This window comes from Vanessa tameamea, chromosome 27 (genome assembly GCF_037043105.1).
Source record: "Vanessa tameamea isolate UH-Manoa-2023 chromosome 27, ilVanTame1 primary haplotype, whole genome shotgun sequence".
NCBI classification, from domain to species: Eukaryota; Metazoa; Arthropoda; class Insecta; order Lepidoptera; family Nymphalidae; genus Vanessa; species Vanessa tameamea.
In genome coordinates this window covers 6,189,901-6,210,504 of record NC_087335.1, presented here as the reverse complement: position 1 = coordinate 6,210,504, position 20,604 = coordinate 6,189,901, and the positions used below count along the sequence as shown (strand labels likewise).

The following is a 20,604-nucleotide window of genomic DNA, read 5'->3' as shown; positions in this document are numbered from 1 at the left end:
GCATGATTAGAAATATAAAACATTAACTATGATTTTTTTTATGATTATAAAAAAACATAGTTTTAAATAGTTATAATTATCGTTAAATAAAATTAGAATTATATTCTTTTATTGACAGTATCGATGGTCACCACTGTGGCTGCAAAGTCAAAGTCAAAAGAGCGAGATCATGATAAAAAAAAGTTAAACTCAATAGCAGCTCAGAGTTTAAAGGTAGGTTTACACTCTGTCCACCGGTGTAAAACCGTTGATCGTGTGCTTATATTTTTCGATATGGACCCACACAGTAATGCACCATAACAAAGCCTGTTACACACGAGATGACTTATAAACACAAATAAACATATGCATTTGAATAGTGCTCTTCCGGTTTCGAACCATCTGCTGTTCAGATTGACCATTTTTAGCCACTGGAATCTCTCGGTTGAATCAAATCCAACTAAAACAAAATAAATCTATTTATTTAATTTATGTCTCAAACAAAAGATACACTTAATACATATTCTTAATATTAAACAATATAAAGTTTACGTGTTGCGTACTCCTTAATATAAATATAAGTTTATTAATTAAACATTTTTTGTTAGTTTAAAATTCAATAGACTTTTTTCTGAAATAATTTATCACGTCATCTGTCCAAAAATTGATAGAAAGAAGTCATGAGTATTTATTGTTTTTTTTTCCCACAACAGTACAGATAAAACATTCTGTAAAACGCCGTCGGTTTTTCTGTCCCGGGGTCACGCCTACCCCAAGCGTTGGCTAATTGTAAAGTCAACAACGCTCCAAAGTGTTTTACTGTTTGTTATTTTTGCCGAGGGCAACACTGCCGGCGAATTTTACATTACGGGTTAAGTTACATGCGAATGTTTAAACTAGTGATTGCGTACGGGTGCGTTTGTATAATGTTTATAAACAATTCATATTCAAGGATTGTCTGAGCGTTTATCCGCGGATTTAATTTCCTATGAGTTCTTTGTTTCCAATAAAGTTTTTAAGTATTAAAAAATAATTCTGTAGTGTTTTGTATGTACAAGGAACAAACGCAAACTTGTTACTCCTGTTACGCGACTGCATAGAGTCAGTAACTCTTTCTTGGGGCAATGTATACGGTTCTACAACAGGATCCCAGAAAGCGTTCAAAATGCTTATGTTGCCTTATTTTAAAAAATTGTAAAGGAACGCTTGTGTTTGGTACAATTAGTGAGTTCATGATTGATAGCACTTGGGAATTAAACGATCGCCTCCTGGCTATTTATATTCATATTGAATATATGTATTTAATTAGATTGACAAAAAAAAGACCCGCTGCGTTTCTTTCGCCGGTTCTTCTCAGGTCAGGGTGTTTCCTTTTCCTAGCCGGTGGTAGTGTTTAATTTGACTATCAATAAGTAAGTGTAATACTTCTATATTGAATAAAGGTATTTGAGTTTGAGTTTAATTAGTACTTTAATTTTAACATTATAAACATGATACAAAAAAAACTTATTCATCTAGCAAGACAAGTAATCTTACTTCTGGAAAATTCTCATAACGATCTCATTAAACTTAAGGTGTGACTAGACTATCTAATATTAATTACAAATATCTGCCCGCAGCATAACTTCGCTTCACTTACTAACAAGGCAATTATGTTTTTGTTGTCTGAATCAATTATTTTCTATGATATCATCCTTCCATTACTGTTGGGTTTGAGCAAACACTTGAGGTGTATTGACGTGGGACTGACACGTGCCGTGGTGTGAAGCGCACGCACACGTAAACACTTAAAATATACGATTATTTTGCTTTTAAAGTGAGTGGGATATTTTAAAAATAGAATAACTTTAGTATAAATTGTATCATACAAATAACTTATGTTTTTTTTTTATGGTTGACGTAGAAGTTTAAATCTAAAGCCCAAATAAAAAGCATTAATTAATTATTTTTTTATAAATATATGATCTATTCAAATCGAAATTTACTGAAGCTCTTATGATTTATTTAACAAGATAAAATTAAAATTTAAGCTACTATTCATTCAAAATGTAGATTAAACTGACAAGAACTGATAAGAAACTCTGTAGTTATTCTTTTCGACCAATTAAATTACATTAATTACTCTATATAATTATTTGTTATACGTTTCGTAAAGCAGTCGTATTCGTGGCTACATGCTATGTACATGTTTATTTAAAATGTTCCATAGAAGAATAATTAAACTACGAAAAAGGATATAAAATGCCGGACGCATGTATATTTACAATAACAGTAAAATTTATAATAATCGAGTCAAGCAGTAGAAACGACATAAAATGATAAATTTATAGCATTGTATACGTCAAAGTAGAGGCTTCGGGTGCTTAATAATGTTGAAAGCAACTGGAGAAGAGTTTCCCCACTATATTTATATATATATTATGTACATATATTCGAATTAATAGTTGCTGTTGGCCATAGCGGCTACTCCAGCGTCATTGGGTGGCTCACAACAGTTCAGATCTTTTTTTTTTTCTTGAATGATGTAGTGCTGTTGGCCCTACTGGCCTTTACTGCGTCACGGGCGAGTACTAGACTCAGCCTTGAAGTTTGAGCCCTTTCGGGCACGGGGTTGACGTTCGTTCTGACGGTGTCTCCTATGAGATCGCACCTCGGCTCAGAACGTAGTCGGTGGGATACCAGTTCAGATCTATTATTTTATATATTTATACGCAGTAGCGAATACTTTGATAGCGCGATTCAGGCAAGTGACAATTTCAATCAACGCCATCTATCGCTACCGAGTTGTAACATACGCAATTATACAAGAATCAATCACTCTATAAGTACTGGTTCATTATAACCAGATATAATAAAATACGTACGCTGTGAATCAAATATCATTTAATGTAAAAATGTAATAAAATAATATCTTAAATCTAATTAAATTTCTACATTTGCGTTCTGTGGCCAGTTAATTGTAACCGTTTAGGGCTGGCGAACACGTAAATAACTATTACTATAAACGATAGCGTCTTAAATAGAAATAAAAACAAACAAACCTTAGATTTACGTATTTCATGCGATTTGCTAATAACTCAGCTATATTGTGCAGTACAAACAGTTTATGATTAATATATCTTTATTTCTAATACAACACTGTTACACTTAACTACTTATATCCACTTTAATTTAACTTCCAAAATTCCGATAAAACTTTCGTCGACTTTCAAAACGCCATTTTTCCGCAAATCCATAGTGAATATCATAGATTAATCAAGCTCTCGGCCAATGATATCGCGTTAATTTGCTGTCAAATGTTGTTTATTTGGCTTTTCTCCTCTTATGGTTGGAACATAGTATACGTATACTATGATTTACTAATGTAAATAAATTTATGTAGATATTCATGAAGCTACTACATTTGTCTGAATGTAAAATTGTCTTTTGCTATTGTCTGTTAGTTTCCTAAGTATTTTAAATGTAAATTGTGATTATTCTTATTTTGTTCATAAGGTGAAATGTATCAGTCAATACTACTTAATATTTACGTCAAATATAGTAAATTGCGCTTCATATTTTAAACCCAATGTCTTTGAATTTTACTCACTGCAAAAATAGTACCGGTAGTATTTTTTCTTTTAAACATATACTGAGGTATATTTTGATAGATATAAAATACTTTAAAGTTAAATTTAACGCTTTTTTATTGCAATAACGATATACAAATAATTCAACAAGCTTACAACTGTTTTATTTAAATTCCGAGATCTATTTAAACGACATTCCCAAATGTACCTTTAACGTTATAAAGGTATGTTTAAAACTAAGCAACCCTGAAACGCAAATGCTTTTTACGCGAGAGAAAATGCCTCCATTACGAGTGACGTATCTCGGAACGGCGCGCAATGTTGCGAAAAAGACGACTTGAATGTATCATTTATTATATTTAATTGTTGATTGCTGATTGTTCTCGAAAATGTGAAATTGTTATACAAAAAGAATATAATATTATGTATAAATTATACCGCACTGCAACATATAATTACGAAAGATAACGAATATAAAATCGAAATATTAAAACTCAATTTACTCGATTTAGACTTGGTGGCAGAGCTTCGTGCAAGCCCGTCTGGGTACCCACTCATCGGATATTCTACCGTCAAACAGTAATACTTACTTGTGTTTCAGTTTGAAGGGTGAGTGAGCCAGTATAACTATAAGCACAAAGGACATAACATCTTATCTCAAGGTTGATGGCGCATTGGTGTAATTTAAGGAATTGTTATTATTTCTTACACCGTCAATGTCTATGAGCGGTGGTGACCACTTACCATTAGCTTAGGAATAAAGTAATAGAATATACTAACATTAATAAAAACCTTATATAAAAATGTTTATTTTGAAATCTTATTTTAGATCGTAAAAACTAATTCTTCTACGTTCTGCTCCCTTGATAGCGTATCAAGACAAAATTTCACTTGAAACTACTATCTTCAAATACTTGTCATATCTCCCATGAAAGACTAATTTTGCAAGTATTGATATAATTTCGCATGAACCTAATCTTATTCATTGATGATGTAAAATTTACTACTTTTTATTGGCTTGAAGATTATAAATTAGCATGAAAAATCGTTCGGTCTCAAGTGTGAATTGCTGTGAAAACAGATAAACGCTTGGACGCGTGGACGACGCGTGTGTGCCATAGATTATAAATGACTCTATTCCTCTCGTTATAGACAAATAGTCTCATTGTATTATATACTTTATTTAACACGAGTAAATTAGTTACATAAATGTTTTATTTATGATAAATTAAAAAGTAATAAAAGTTTACAAAATTATTTATTATGGTCATAGTAATTTTCATGTCTGTTCTTTAGAAAACTGTTTTGTCGTCTATACAATGTTAAGTTTGTTAAATCCTATATATTTGTTATATTGAATAACTTATTCTCACTGTTTGACGGAAGTTATCCTACTTACAAAATAAAGGTATTATAATAAATTAAATTAAATTTACTTTTTATTTTGATCCGAGACATCCTCGTTGTTAGAAAACTTAAATCTTTAACGAAAATTGTGGGTTCAGATCCAGGTAAGTACCGCTGAGTAACTGTTGGCAAATGAAATTTTGACACATGTTAGGTATATGCCAACCAGCATTAGGACAGCGTGGTGGAATAAGCTCTAAGGTTTATCTGAAAAGGAAGGAAGCAAATTTTATATTAAGTATGTAAAAAAAGTTTCAAAATTTCAAGCATCATCCTCCAAAGAGGACCCTTACAATTTATCACCCCCTTGCACTCCTCTGCGATAAGTTAATCCGTACTCTCGAGAGTAAGGGATGGTTCCCAAAGAAGTGCCTTCTAACTGACTGTGATAAAACTTAACTACGATGTTCAATATTCAGATATATTTATATGTTTTATACCTATATGCATGTCTACATAGTATAAAATTTCATAAATAAACATAATTGATTCAAGAAAAAAGGTAATTTTAGAATTAAATACACACGTATTATAGTAGACAGTAGTCGATAATTTCAACTTTCCTAGACGGAAAACAATTTTTTTTATTATTTATATGTCTGTTTTCAATCCAAAAGTCCTATATAGATCCTTATTGTAGCCATGTGAAGCCGAAACAGGTAGCTAGTATATAAAAATCATGACCGCCTGAAAAATTAACCAGCCAAAAGAAAAAACCAAAGTACACGCAATAATGCGATGAATTAAATATTATATAATACCTCTGCTTTCAAAAGCATACGTGTTATAATATGCAATAGGTATGTTGCAAAACTAGATTTCGGAAGTCATTTCCTAAGCCGGAACTCCCTTACACTTAAACAAATAGAACATTATTCAATCATATTTAACGCCCCTCCTCGAAATAATTTATTTGATAAATTTCAATTTACCGACAATTCGGTTAGCCCCTACTGCACGCTGGCAACATTATCATGCTAATAAAATAACTCATTGATTTCTAAGGGGAAAGATATAAAATAGACACTCGATTTTCAACCATATCCTTAACAATTAAGGCTGAAAATTGAATATCTTATCTTAAGTAGTGTGTCCCTCAGCGTTAATCTGTCACAACTTGTACGCAACCCCCAGGGTTGTGTTGCCAGTGCAATTTATGTGTTAACATGATTTATGTGTTGCCAGCCCTCGTTTCGGGTGCCGTGTTGAAATATAGCTTGTTATGGTGATAAAATATATGTATGTTTCATGGGGATGTATAATATATACCGTAGGGATCTTATATAAATGGATACTATTTAAACGTAAAATAAAAAAGAATTATTTTATTTAACAAATTTCGAAAAATTAAAAAGTCTAAATTATTATTTATGTTCATAAATATTATGCTTGTAATACGACTTGTTTTGCTAAGCGATGAATACCTCTAGTATTTTAAATCGACCTTATATGATCTTGTGTAATATTTAGAATTTCTCTAATAAAGTGATATCATTTTCATCCTAAAGAAACGAGAAATGCTGCTAGCATTCTTACAACCATTCCTCGCAGTCAAGGTTTATACAGTAACTATTTCTAATTCATATTTGTATACATTTACAGAATTGATGTGAATAACTGTTATTTAAATAAAATTTAAATCAAATCCATCAGTCGTATGTAACACATTAGTTGTCGCCTGGGGCTTCGCTCGCGTTTCAGGGGTTGGTCGTCAGGATTAGATACCAAAATTGAGTCCTTTCTTGGTGTTAAAGCTTACTCATACCAAAAAGAAAAACGTAAGACAGAGATTCTCATTTAATATTAGTATAGATTAAGAATAGCTTTGAACATGTTTTGAATTTTAGCGTTATACGAATTACATTCTTATATACCTAAAATACTATAATATTTATCAAACTCGTAACGGTTGCAGCGATTTAACTATGAAATCGAAGATAAGATTTAGCAACTAATTAGGCAAACGGCCCTAAACAAACTATAACAACAATCTCAAATCCGTGAGCATCCATTACGGCCCCTCCGTCAAATTGACAGTTGATGTTCCCGCCACTCAGTGTTGCCAGCTACCGATCTAAAATAGCAACTACGTGTTGAGAATAAAGTTGTTTTCTTTATCCCTTACCATCTGTCCTCCCCTTGAAATATTTTACACATCATTAAAAGAGATACTCCGTGGGGACGGATGGGGTCAAACACCGTGAAAAACGGGAAAATAATAAGCGTTCCAGCCTGTGGTTTACTGATTTTTCTGTGACACAGATTATTAATAGATAATTTGTTAGCTATTCTCCAACTTAATTTTTTTTGTATCAAAAATATATGGATCTTTTAAATATCAAGCTCGAGTCTTTAAACATTTTAAAAATAAAAAATCCAGTAACTCAAGAAATGCATATAAGAATTAACTTACAATCAGGTAATCCAATTACCCGTTTTCATGTTCTTCTATAAGTTTTATCTATATTGGTTTAGTAGTTTTTCAATTAGACACAATACAAAAAAGTCTCAATTATTAGTATATATGATAATTTTGTCTCTATTGCTATTTAAACATTTAATTTTTTAAATACCAATACCTTCCATTAAAGATCATAATGTTATTTGAAGTAGATTAAAAATGTATTTCCAGAAACAATAACCAATTTTTAGCTTCTTTCAAGATCAATAATTTTTAAACATTAAAATTTTTAAAAGGCTGTAAGTATCTTAAAAAATATTACGAATCGATCACGTTTTGCTATTGAAATGTTTTGTATCAATTTATTTTTTTACCGAACCAATCGATCTCAAGTTAGGGCGCTGTCAACGACGAAACGTCAGCCAAATTAAAATCAACTAACATGTTTAATAGTAAAATGATTCATATTTACATAACCATCTATATCGTTTGATAGCAGCATATATATATAATTTGTTTTAATTATAAATGGATGTGAATGTAACCTAAATAAAGAATAATTTATAAATATAACGATTACTTGCTTGCGGTTTCGCCCGCGTGGAATTCAATATATAAAATAAGATTACATACCTCCGTCTACGCAGCTCTGTTGTGTTGAGCTATTCTGTAAAAAGAAACTCGAAATTCACCGATGGAAGCGTGAGATTTCAGAGTATTACATGCATTTACTATAATAATAATAAAATATATAGTATATACGTATCACAATGCCGTAACACTGTAAGTTGTCGACATTTCACGAGTGAAATACTAAGTGATTTCTTACAGAATTTCATTTGCTTTACAAGTTCTTTGATTATTATTATTTAAATAAAATATACTATAATATAATATATTATTTTAGTTTAAAGTAACTTTCTGATATTGAAAGAATTCTCTGAATTGGTTCAGTAGTATCAGTACTACAAACAAACGAATCTTTCCTCTTTATAATATTGGTACAGAAGTACAAGTTAAAAACTCAAAATTAACTTTATCAATCAGACAATTACAAGTAATTACCATGACAATTACCATAAATTAAAAAAAAGCAATCATTGGTTTGGAATATAGGCCTGACTTTGACACCAAATTAGTAGTTCCTCTTTTATGATTATGTAGAGATATTCGAATAAGTTAAGTATGACCTACAAATTATCTATAAATACCCTTCAAGTCATTAATTTATTCATCCTCAAGATCCTAAAACTGAACACAAATTACTTAAAAATATCTGAAGAACTAAGTATTCCTGAAACAAAAGTTATTTTTCGTTAAAAAAATAATTTAAAAATCTATTTAATTTGCAATGATTATAAATATTTGAATTTCGAACGGAATTAATCGATTAGCAAACCAAAACCACCACTTTCGAGAGCTTAACCTTTATCGAACACCTTTAGAATTACCGACAAACCGTAACAAGATCTCAACACGAATATACCATTAGCAGTCACAGACAAGCGAGTATAAACAAGCTAGTAGCTCTATCAGAAATCAGCCGTGAAGATAATATCGCAGCCGACGCAAAAAAAAAAGAAAAAAGCCATGTCATGAGGATTAGCGCTCGAGCCCCCATTGTCAACGATGACAATTGGAATACATTTGTCTCTTTTCAACCCGAGTGCGCACTACGCGTAAGAAAGAGGCAGATGTATGTCTATTTATTTTCACTTTTCTATGGATAGGTAATGTGACAGTTTTCGTATGAAATGTTTGTTTGGAATAGGCTGAATGGGGACGGTTTCGGACTCGTTCCGAATGGATGTTGTATTATTTTATTTTAATCCGTAAGCGAGCGGGCGATTGAAAAGTCTAATAACGATTTCGCCCCAGCTGAATTTTGATGTTCGATAATAGAATTTTTAATATGATACACGGAGAATGCGCGGTAAAATGACAATTGATAACGTTCTTTTTTTAAATAGTAATTTAAAACATTCAAAATGAAACAATGTTTTTTTTTTAATTTAAATAAATGTATAGCTTAATTTCCCTCCTTAATGTTAAAATTTGCAAAGATCCTTTTTAGTCGATGCTTACAATTTAAAATAGACCTCTGTTACAAATTTCACCTTTCTAGACTCATTACTTTTGGCTGTGCATTGATAGTCAATAAGATTTTTTTTCTAATTTATTACAAAACACCAAACATAATTCCACCACCACACCATTCACTAACATGTTTGTAAACGTAAATATAAACAAAAGATAATGTAGCGCAGACGCGCTGTCTGCCTTAGCCTATTCACACATTTAAAAAAAAAAACTAAACATACGTGATACGTCCAAGCAATTAATCACCAAATTTTCTCTCGCATACCTTAATGTCAGGCTTGTTAAAGAGGTACAAATGTAATTCAGACTTGAATAATGACGCTCTAGTATTTAAAGGATTACATTTAATTTTGTATGACCTCCTTTCTATTTGTTTTTGGTTCCAAATTTGAATTATGACCACTACGTTTCATTCAAAGAGGTTGTAGTTGACATTTGACGTATAAAATATATGTCGTGTAGTTAAGTTTACACACAGACGACAGGTATTTTAAAGTAACAATTATTGGTCTGACTTAACTTTTTATTGTTATATATTTTATTCTGTATAATATTTGTACTTTAAATTATATTGAATTGCTAATGGTGGAATAGATTTTTAATAAACAATATATTCGTAGAAAAATAAATTATAATTGTTCAAAATTATAAAAAAATCTAAGCCTAATTATATCGCATCGGTGCCTTCAACGACTTTTCTCCATTCAATGAGAAAACTCACACGTTTACACAGCCCGAAACTATATATAAAACCTATTTATATATACTGAATTGTTTCAATATTCTACTTTATATTATTAAAAAAATAAAATAAAATGAAGACAAAATAGTTTAGATTTTTTCTATTGTAGCTATTGTCGAACTTGCAGAATTATCGATACGGCCACATATTATTCGACAACTGTGAACTGCATACACCGCAGGCAATCACACAGGTGATATTTATGTGTAGTGTTTACATATATATATAAATACTACGTAAAACTGGATAAATATACTTGACCCCTCTTAACAAATTAACGTCATAATTTACCATCGAGGTAAACTTAGTCTAGATATCTTGTATTTGTTTAATTCATCACCCTCCTGCCCTTATCCCTATTTTAGTTGAAGTCGGCGCAGTATAACTTCTTCCATACTTCTCTGTCTGACGTAATCTCACAAGAAACATTCTTTCCAGCCATATCGTCTTTCACACAATCCATCCATCGTTTCTTTGGTCGTCCCCTTCGTCTATATCCATCCACGTCCATGCTCAAGACCCTTCTTACAACATGGTCCTCATTCCTTTGCATAACATGCCCATATCATGACAGCCGGTTTCCCCATATCTTCTCGGTTACGGGTGCCACGTTCAAACTTCCTCTTATGTACTCATTCCTTACTCTATCTTCTCATTCTCATCTCCGCCACATGCAATTGTCTTTCAGTTATCCCTTTTGTGGCCCAACACTCTGATCCATATAGAACAGTAAGTCTGAACATGGTCTTATAGATCTACCCCTTAAGTTTATTTTAGTTTCTTTTTATTCGTTAATAGCGACTTTTAAATACACGTATTAGCTTATTTTTATAATATATTTAGCAGAAATGGGTGCGCAAAACAACGTGTTCCCTCTTCTCATAATCCGTTGAGATATCAATCCATTACTACTGGAATCAGGCACAGGACCAACGGCTTTGCGTGGTTAACGTGAAACTACCAATATTCCAACCTCAGTTTGCTTAGGGTTTCGCCAATACATTGGCTCTGTCAGAAATATTAACCATTATTTTCATAGCCAATACGCCACCAACCTTGGGAACAAAGATGTGCTCGCCCTTCAAACTGGAACATAACAATAATATGGATTGCCGTTTGACGGTTGAATATCTGATTAGTGGGTGGTACCTACCCAGTCGGGCTACCACAAAAGTCTATAAAGTCAATGACGATTATACATTGATAAAAGTCATAAATGTATCCTTTATCTTGAACATAATATTTATTACAAAAAAAAAAACCAATACGGTAATTAAAAAAAAAAAAACAATATTGTCCAAGCTTCACATGGTATTTTTACTCTGTGACGCTCAATCTAGATTACAAATTGAAAAAAATATATAGAACAGTACTTATGAAATTGATATTTGATATTATAATAATATTAGATGACTATAATTATTTAAACTGGTTCTTGTGGACATTAGGTATATGACATTCAAAATGTATTCACACGAAATCAAATGACGCGCGAAATTAAATTCCACATTTTTGGCGCCTGAATTGATATTAGACTTTTTATATAGATTATAATTGGTGAGAAATTATTGAGCCCAGATGGCCCAGTGGTTAGAACGCGTGCATCTTAACCGATGATTTCGGGTTCAAACCCAGGCAGGCACCACTGAATTTTCATGTGCTTAATTTGTGTTTATAATTCATCTCGTGCTCGGCGGTGAAGGAAAACATCGTGAGGAAACCTGCATGTGTCTAATTTCAACGAAATTCTGGCACATGTGTATTACGCCAACCCGCATTGGAGCAGCGTGGTGGAATATGCTCCAAACCTTCTCCTCAAAGGGAGAGGAGGCCTTTAGCCCAGCAGTGGGAAATTTACAGGCTGCTAATGCTAATGCTAATAATGAGAAATTATTGATAATAGTACGTACTGTCGATAAGCAAATTTTACAAGAAATATTTTCATATATTTATAAAATAATATAGTTTTATCTTTACAATGACGAAAGTAATTAAATTAAGTTTATGAGTTGTTATTGATGGAATACGTGTCAATATGAACTCAATTTTACGAAGATGGTAGATATTTATTTTCATCAGTCTGAATAAGATTTATTAAAAAAAAAATTAACAAATATTTTATACCATAGATCGCAACGTAGGAGGCAACGGTTGGAATGTAATTATCTGTCTATCTATCTTTCTTGTTAAGGTACTAAGTATTTATGAACATGTCATTGATATTTCAGCCCACAGACTATATGTGACAATTATATTTACTGGCTAGTTTTACGTCAACGTCTAGAGACGGCCCTCTAAATGTACCAAGTACCAATGTACCAATGTTTAGTATTGTTATAGTATTGAGGATATTGATTATTATGTATCCGGACCGATTTCAACCAGAGTGATAATTATCAAGAGCCACCGTAACTTATATAATAGGACGTGACACACAGAAAAACAAAATATATTTTATTCAATTAATTTACAATCACCTTTCAATTCTCATTTGACAAGATTCATTGTAAAGTACACACACACATAACCGACTTCAAAATAGGAGCAGATTTTAAATTTGAATGTTTAAGTATACATTTTTTTGCAAAGTGTAATATAAAAAACAAAAATTTTTTCTAAAGAGGTTGTGTATGTATTTAAAGATTTAAATGTGTTTCACTATTGAAGTTTTAATTTGTGTGTTCATTATTGTATTTATTAACTTAATCTTTTACAAATGGTATTGGCATTTATAAACTAAATATTCAGTATACAGCTGTTATCTTTTGAAAACAATACATTTATTCAACGATAGCTAGTCAGTACATAAAAGACGAACATACTTCAAAAACGCGTATAGTGTGACAAAGATAAAAGATAAACCGATCTCTTTCCCGCAGGTGTAAATCCAAGGAAGCAACGTCGGGAGAGAACTACATTTACACGGGCACAGCTGGACGTGCTAGAAGCGTTGTTCGGCAAGACCAGATACCCTGACATCTTCATGAGGGAGGAAGTGGCTTTGAAGATCAACTTACCGGAATCTAGAGTACAGGTAGATTGTTATATAAAACTGGTGGTCGCCCGCATCACCCTTGTTTCAGGGCGATGGTCGCAGGTCGGGAATCAAGCTTGATTTTCACCGTGAAAGCGTAACAGACCGAGTTACTTTTGTATTTATAACAGTATAGATATGCCTCTTGGATATCCAACATTGTTGTTAGTGATGTTGAGTTGATGCTCTTTTAACACAAATAAAATAATTATTTTCGAATAATTTCGCAATTGGCACTATGTCAGATTTAGCTCAAAAATGTATTTAGGTCGTTTTAGGTCCAATCAATAGAAAAGTTCACATCTCGTAGCAATCTATATAAACCCAAAGCAGAGCTTGACTCTCAAAGAATTAAAATATAGGACCTACAATTGTACGTGCTTTTTATGGCACAAGAATGTTAAACTGACAATTTTTCAACTTAAAATATTTTGTATATACATGCAGGTAAATAGCTTATTCAATTAACAGCCAAGTATTTTTACTATGCGCCGTTTAATCAGCGGCTCGATTTAAACCTGTCAATACATCCGTTCATAGCATAAGGTAATTTCCTTTAGATTATTCTAAATAGGTTTTAATCTAAAAGGTTCAGGTTTAAAAGATAGTTTACATACGAATTAGGATATAGGTAAAACTAAGACAAACATAAAATAAATAAATACAAACATAAAATATCTCTGAGTACCCTATACTGTACCTATATTGTATCTATTAACATTAATCATATTTATAGCGTCTTTAAAGATAATTTAAATCAACTCCAAAGTTGATCAATATTAAACAGTTTCAATTATCTTTATCTTAAGATATATTTAAGTATAAATCATAATCCTCTAAGAGTGATAGACGAACCACCCAGTAGAAATTAAGAAAAAAAAAAAATTAAACGCCTCCTCAATAATGGTTCACGTCTCACTGAACTCTGATTCGCTCAAACGTTCAATTTATATCAACACGGATAGGGCATTAGCGTGCGATCGAATTATGCGTTCGAAATTTCGAAATTTGTAAATCGAATCATTTAATCCTCCTTTGTTCTGTGAGATGTTGACAACAATGTTTGAATATTACGTTTTGTTTTAAATATCGAACCATCCGATACGTTTAAAAATCGAATACTTATTTTAACATACCTTCGTAAATATCATGCATAAATTGTGCTTTATTTAAATTAATAGGTTTTTTAGTTAAAAAATAATCTGCAAAGAACCAATTAGAAATAAAAACAAGAGTCACGCTAACTAAAACTCCCTTCATAAAGATTGAAATCAATTTCCTTCATTCATTATACAAATCTGTCGGCCATCTTGGTCATTAGTCTATTCTCTTAGATTATAATCTGTGCAGGGCCGCTGTAATTGGTTTGTTCCGATTGTACAGATAACATTTAATGATCTTGTTTGTGCGTTTGTTAAATTAATATAGATATAAAATATTATTTCCAATAAATCAAATTCAATTGAAAGAGTATTTGCGTAGTTTAAAAATATTAAAATTATTATGCATAAGGGCGAAAAAAGTTACTAGTATTAGTTGTTTATTTCTTTGGAAATATATCACGAGTTAAATTAAAATGGGCTCAAATAAAAATTATTTAGTTTTGTTTTCATACATGTCAGTGGCAAAATATATAGGATTTCACAAATCGATTGCTTTTACGATTACCTACAAGTATCTCAGTCTACTTAGGTACGACTTACTCATCGGTTATTTTAGCACTAAGTATAATTTTTATTGTATTGTTATTTCCAATGGACATCTTAAAACGATGATTGCCGACGCAATGTGAAAATGGTTTGGTACACCACAAACATAAATACAAAAATCTTAGGACTAAGAATACTTTTGACGACAAATAAAACTTTAGCACTCATTGAACTGCTTATTATTACTAATTGAAACAACAACAGTTGTATTGGCTATCTCGACACACACACACGCACACACACACACAGGACTCAGATTGAATCTTTCGTCTTATAAGACTCAATGGTTTGTAATACATGAGACACCAAAGCAACACATTTATGAAGTTGTTTTGCGTGTATTCCACATGCCATATATTCAAGTAAACTGTCAATAAAAACTAATATATAACTTTCACATATTCATAAAGGAAGTTAGAATAAAAGACAAAACTAAAATCGGTAGCAAATTTTCCGTGCGTACACAAACGAGGTACGGATTACCGCCACCCCTCGCCATTGTGAATAAACGAGTTAATAACTTTTATGAAAAAGAGCAAAGAATGAATGAAACGAATGCTTTCGATTCGTAACAGATGCGCGCCGCCATTTTGTGTTATAATTATACGCGGGAATTCTATGTTTTATGTCAAAGGCATTCTTTATTTCTATTGTTATTATTTTTTTTTTTATAAATTCTTGTTAATAGTCATACTTACATATTTATTTAATTACACGTAAAATAAATAATTAAACAGACTTACAAATTGAATAAAAGTTATTTTTTGTTTTATAGGCAAAGGTTAAGTCATAAATAATTAATGCTGGCAATTATTTAAAAAAAAAATTAATTGTTTTACTCAAATATAACTTACATTACACATAAAACTAAATAAAGGCATTAAGTACCTCCTACAAATGTGTTAAATTCGCACTGTAAAAGATAATCTTACGAATAAACGATGTACCTATGTTATTAATCCGTGGGTGACGCTAATGTCTGCTACCGAATGATTTTACGTCTGTACTGTCATAACTTACATACATAACTAGGAGCCAAGTAGTTTATTACTTGTATGTTTAAGGTTATTAACGTTATTTACAACATTTATTTATTTCCTTGATACAATCGTAGTTTATTACGATTTTGTATCGAGTATATAACAGCAGATTTTAGTACAATACAGATTATAAAATGTTATTTATCAATTTATTATTAATGATATTAATTATTAATTAAAAACATAATAAATTACAACTCTGGCTTACGTGGCTTAAACATAAGGATGTATATATGTGGATTTAATTGAATTCATTTGATGGTAGGACTTTGTAAAAGCCAGTCTAGGTAGATAGCAACCTCTCATCAGATATTCTACCGCCAAACAGAGGTCCTCAGTATTCATGTGTCCCGGTTTGAAGGGTGATTGAGCTAGTGTAAATACAGGCACAAGGCACATAACATCTTAGCTCCCAAGCTTGGTGGCGCATTGGCGATGTAAGAAATGGTTAACATTTCCTACAGTGCCCTAGTCTATGGCTGGTGGTGACCACTTAACATCAGGTGGCCCATATATCAGAAAAAAATCGCTTAAAATGTTTTATAAATATATATTTTTAATTATTATTATTTTTATTTATACATAATATATTTTGCTGAATCTGAAAACGGTTAAATTATTAAAATATATATATACGTCCACCTGTTCTATCGCTCATCAGAATGCGAGCTGGCCACTGGTCCACAGGCAATGCTTTTGGGATATTCTTCTTATCCCAAACAAAACATTTTTAAACAATTGTAACCGTTTTTATAGCTCTGCTTTAATCAAAACATTTATTCCTCAGGTCTGGTTCAAGAACCGCAGAGCAAAGTGTCGACAACAGTTACAACAGCAGACCAATTCCCAAATATCAAGCAAAACCTCATCAAACTCCAAAAGCATATCATCAAGTAACTCCATCAAAAGTTCCAATACATCATCGAAGATCACGACATCGAAATCATTGACCAACTCGTCAAACTCGCTCACCTCAACCCAAAACACGTCCAGCATCGCCACATCCTCCCCCAACCTCCCGACCCCAACCACATCAGTAAGTCCCCCAATAAATGTTATTTGCAAGAAAGAAGCGGCCCCCTCCAACTACGATTCATCACCTTTGAACAAGAACTTATCCATTTCTCATCACTATAATTCGAATGACGCTCTCAGAATCAGCAAGGAGTCATCACCGTCTGATGCTCTATCGAACGTCCACAATTATGGAGTGACGCCAAAACAGGAGCTTTATAATAGTCCAAAACGATTGGACTATTCGAGCAAAGTCGACTATTCGGAGAAATCGTTTGGCAGTAATCTAGTTAAAGACCAGTACAGCTCTCGTTTGACAGGAAATTTAACTCCTTTAGGGTCCAATTCATCTATCATGACGACCCCTTCTCCTCCCATAACTCCCCAAAGTTTGAATGGCCCAGGGAATGTTTATCATCCGGACAGCTACAACAGTTTCCACTGGCCAGGCAGCTCGGACTACATCAGGAGTTATTCCAGCTCTCATCATCATCAGGGATATGGGCAGAGCGCATACAATTCGCCATACTATCCTAGTCAGGTAAATACTTATTTCCACCACTCTTAAAACTACGCTTTGAAACCATTATTAGTATTATGTATTAATTAAAACTTTTTATTGGCTAAATCTTTACTGATTTATACTCTTTAGCTTTATTTAAAGCTTAAAGAAGCATACTAAAAGGATCTTAATTCACAGATGGAGTACTTCAACGGTTCGAGCGTGAACCAGTCTCACGGCACCCATCACTCACACAACCTAACGGCCAACGGCAACCAGCTCTACAACCAAGTGTCATTCGGCAACCCTTCTCCTCCCGCCGCCTGGCCCTCCCACCACAACATTCTGTCGTCGGGCCCCGAGTCCCCCGAGAACCAGCCGCAGAACTCGCCCCACTTAAGCATGCTCCAAGCGTCCCAAATCACGAACTTTTCTAACTCTGGCAACAGCTATTTCGCGCCAGAGAAGTACGGTATAAATATGGTGTAGTGTTTCTAGTCTTTTCCTAGGTTATTGTAAATACTTCCTATTATTTAAGTTACTAGGCGATTTATCCAGACACCAGTTTGCTTCTGTACATTAAATAATTGTCTATGGTCACGGTCAGCATTCGGTAAGCGTAATTTTGGCAGCTGTCAAATTATTCATATTATCATTCATTCTTTAAGACGTTTGTCTATTTCCGAACTGTATGAAAATTTGATAGTTGTTAAAAATGCGTCGTAAGTACATATCAACAATGGTTTTCTTTGAGTTACATAAATTATCCGAAGCAAAGCCTTGTTTGGATAAATCGCTTAAATGAAGTTGAGAGTTTAGTCTACTTTGTGAACTTAGAATATGTTGGCAAAACCTAAAATCATTCTGATGCCAAATAAACAAAGTCAATATTATGATACCTAAAAAAAATATACTTTTATCACAAAGGACTAAAGCGTTAAGCTTAACCACTTTAAAAACTTTTTTCTAAAGTATGATTTTACGATTTGCCCATTTCCTAATTTACAAATACGCCCATAAGACTTTAATTTGTGAAACCGTTCTTAACGATTTTCAACGAAATTTCATAACGAGGCCTAATTACCTTAATGTCGGCTTAAAGTTGCCATATAAATAAAACCTGCAATTTTTTTCGCTTGTACATTCCCTTGAGTCATATCACTTATTGTATTTAAAAATTAATAATTTTAGATTATGACGACGCTTGGTGAATTCGCGTAAATTTATTATTATTGTATATATTATAAAGTATTGTGTAAGAGTTTTTATTTTTAAATGAAATTTGTAAATGTGCGTGCTACTATTGTATATGTGGAATAAATTGTGTAGGTCATAAATTTTAAGTGTTAAATTGATTAGTGATTCATAGAAGTACTCCTTGCAGCTTACTAAAATCTCCTTTAAGAGAATTTATATCCCAGTGTTACCAGTGGTAATTTTTTTTTTGGTATTGACAACCTTTTCAGAGCTCCAATACAGTACGAAGCTATGATACATTTCTCCCTAATTTTTAAAATTGTTTGCACTCTGATTGTAAAAATAAAACATCAATTAGTGCAAATAAATTGTACAGATAATGTAAAAATAATTTATAATAGACTAATTATTGTTTTTAAATAAAGAATTTGGGATAACAAATTCTTAGACGCAATCGTTTAATTTATTGGATTGTCTTAATTTTTTTTAAATCTATAAATTCTTTTTAACAATGAAATTACAAAGAGATTACTAGATTTAAACAATGTATGTTTTAAAATAACAAACACGTCATGTGAGTCTGGTTGCATAAAAAACGGACATTTAAAAAAATACAGCAATTCTAAATTCAAATATATGTTGCTCTATAAAAACTGTTAGAATAACATAAAAATTGTGCGTTCTTTTTGCGACCGGTACTATTTTCGCGTTTATTTAAAAGAAAGACTTATTTCGAAGGTGGTAAGGTTGATTTTTATTTACGAAATCGTAGGTGATGTAATGAAATTCGTAACTTATAGTACATTTTATGCTTGGACATAGCTAAGTTAGTAAGTACGCGAATTCCGTGTTCGGCGAACAGTCAGTGTATTTTTTTTTTAAGTTAAGTTGTAATAATTATTAATTGATAGCTATTGAAATATTGAATCCGAATATATGCATATAAAATACATTTTTGTGTTTTATTTTATTCATCTTTATTCATTTCAAAGCGAAATACAAATAGTCTTGGTACTTTAAAAAAAATAAACTCAATATTGTAATTCATACTCACTTAACAATAACTCAATACTCATATTTATTTATGATAGTAACCTTCTTACTGAAAATAAATTTTGAGAGTACAGTTAAGATTTGACAGTATTTTTTTTTTAATAAAAAAGTACTAATAAATTTTGTCATGACAACGTCGAATATAAATTAAAAGGTAGCTTACAAATTTTCTGATAAAACTTAGATTGTAATTTTTTCCCTTTCATTTTATTGAAATCATTATAACGTCTTACCTCAACTAGCGAGTCTAGCCCAAAAAAAAAACTTTTTATGAAAAATATTATCCATTACATTACTTAGAACTCCTCGTTAAAGCATTTGACAGTTTTGTTTATCTTTAGAAATAAATCTAAACGCCTTGGAAGTCATTTTCATCAAGTACTTTAGCAAACTAAGTTATATCGAATGTTTAGCCAAATTGCTCAAATTTTAATTTAAATTCTTAACTAACTGTATCTTTTGGGTTCACGTTTTTTGACTTAGTATGAAAAATAAAATAAAATAGTACTTATTTCTGTTTAAGTTTTAAGTAAACTCCAACCAACATTAGTATGCCTAAACAACGATTTCCATTATTGTAACTTAAAATGACGAAATTCCATGTAAAATTTCATCCCTCACTTCCACTCTCTTGAATTTTCAAAAATCTTCATTTCAATTAAATTCTTAGTTTAATGGCTTTTAGTTGTGCCACAGGGCACATATTTTCAAAAATCTTTAGTCATTTCTCTTTAACTCATTAACGTAAACTTTCGGAAATGATGAATTATCAAAAATCTTTTCCACTTCTCTAACTACGGTCCATTAAGAATTCCTGTTAAAAAATCTGTAAGATTCATTCTGTTAGATACACTGAT

General features: G+C 31.9%; 1 protein-coding gene across 2 annotated transcripts in view; it reads left to right on the top strand.

The window, feature by feature from the left end:
* The window catches only part of LOC113392123 (homeobox protein OTX1), a 56,087-nt gene extending 36,441 nt beyond the window's left edge, over positions 1-19,646 (top strand). For both annotated transcript variants that reach the window (XM_064219307.1, XM_026628406.2), the window contains exons 3-5: positions 13,078-13,232; positions 16,769-17,536; positions 17,696-19,646. In XM_064219307.1, the coding sequence (XP_064075377.1) occupies positions 13,078-13,232; positions 16,769-17,536; positions 17,696-17,986 (1,214 nt within the window). In that variant the 3' untranslated portion in view covers positions 17,987-19,646. The remainder of the gene's footprint in view (positions 1-13,077; positions 13,233-16,768; positions 17,537-17,695) is intronic.
* The last annotated feature ends 958 nt before the right edge of the window (positions 19,647-20,604 follow it).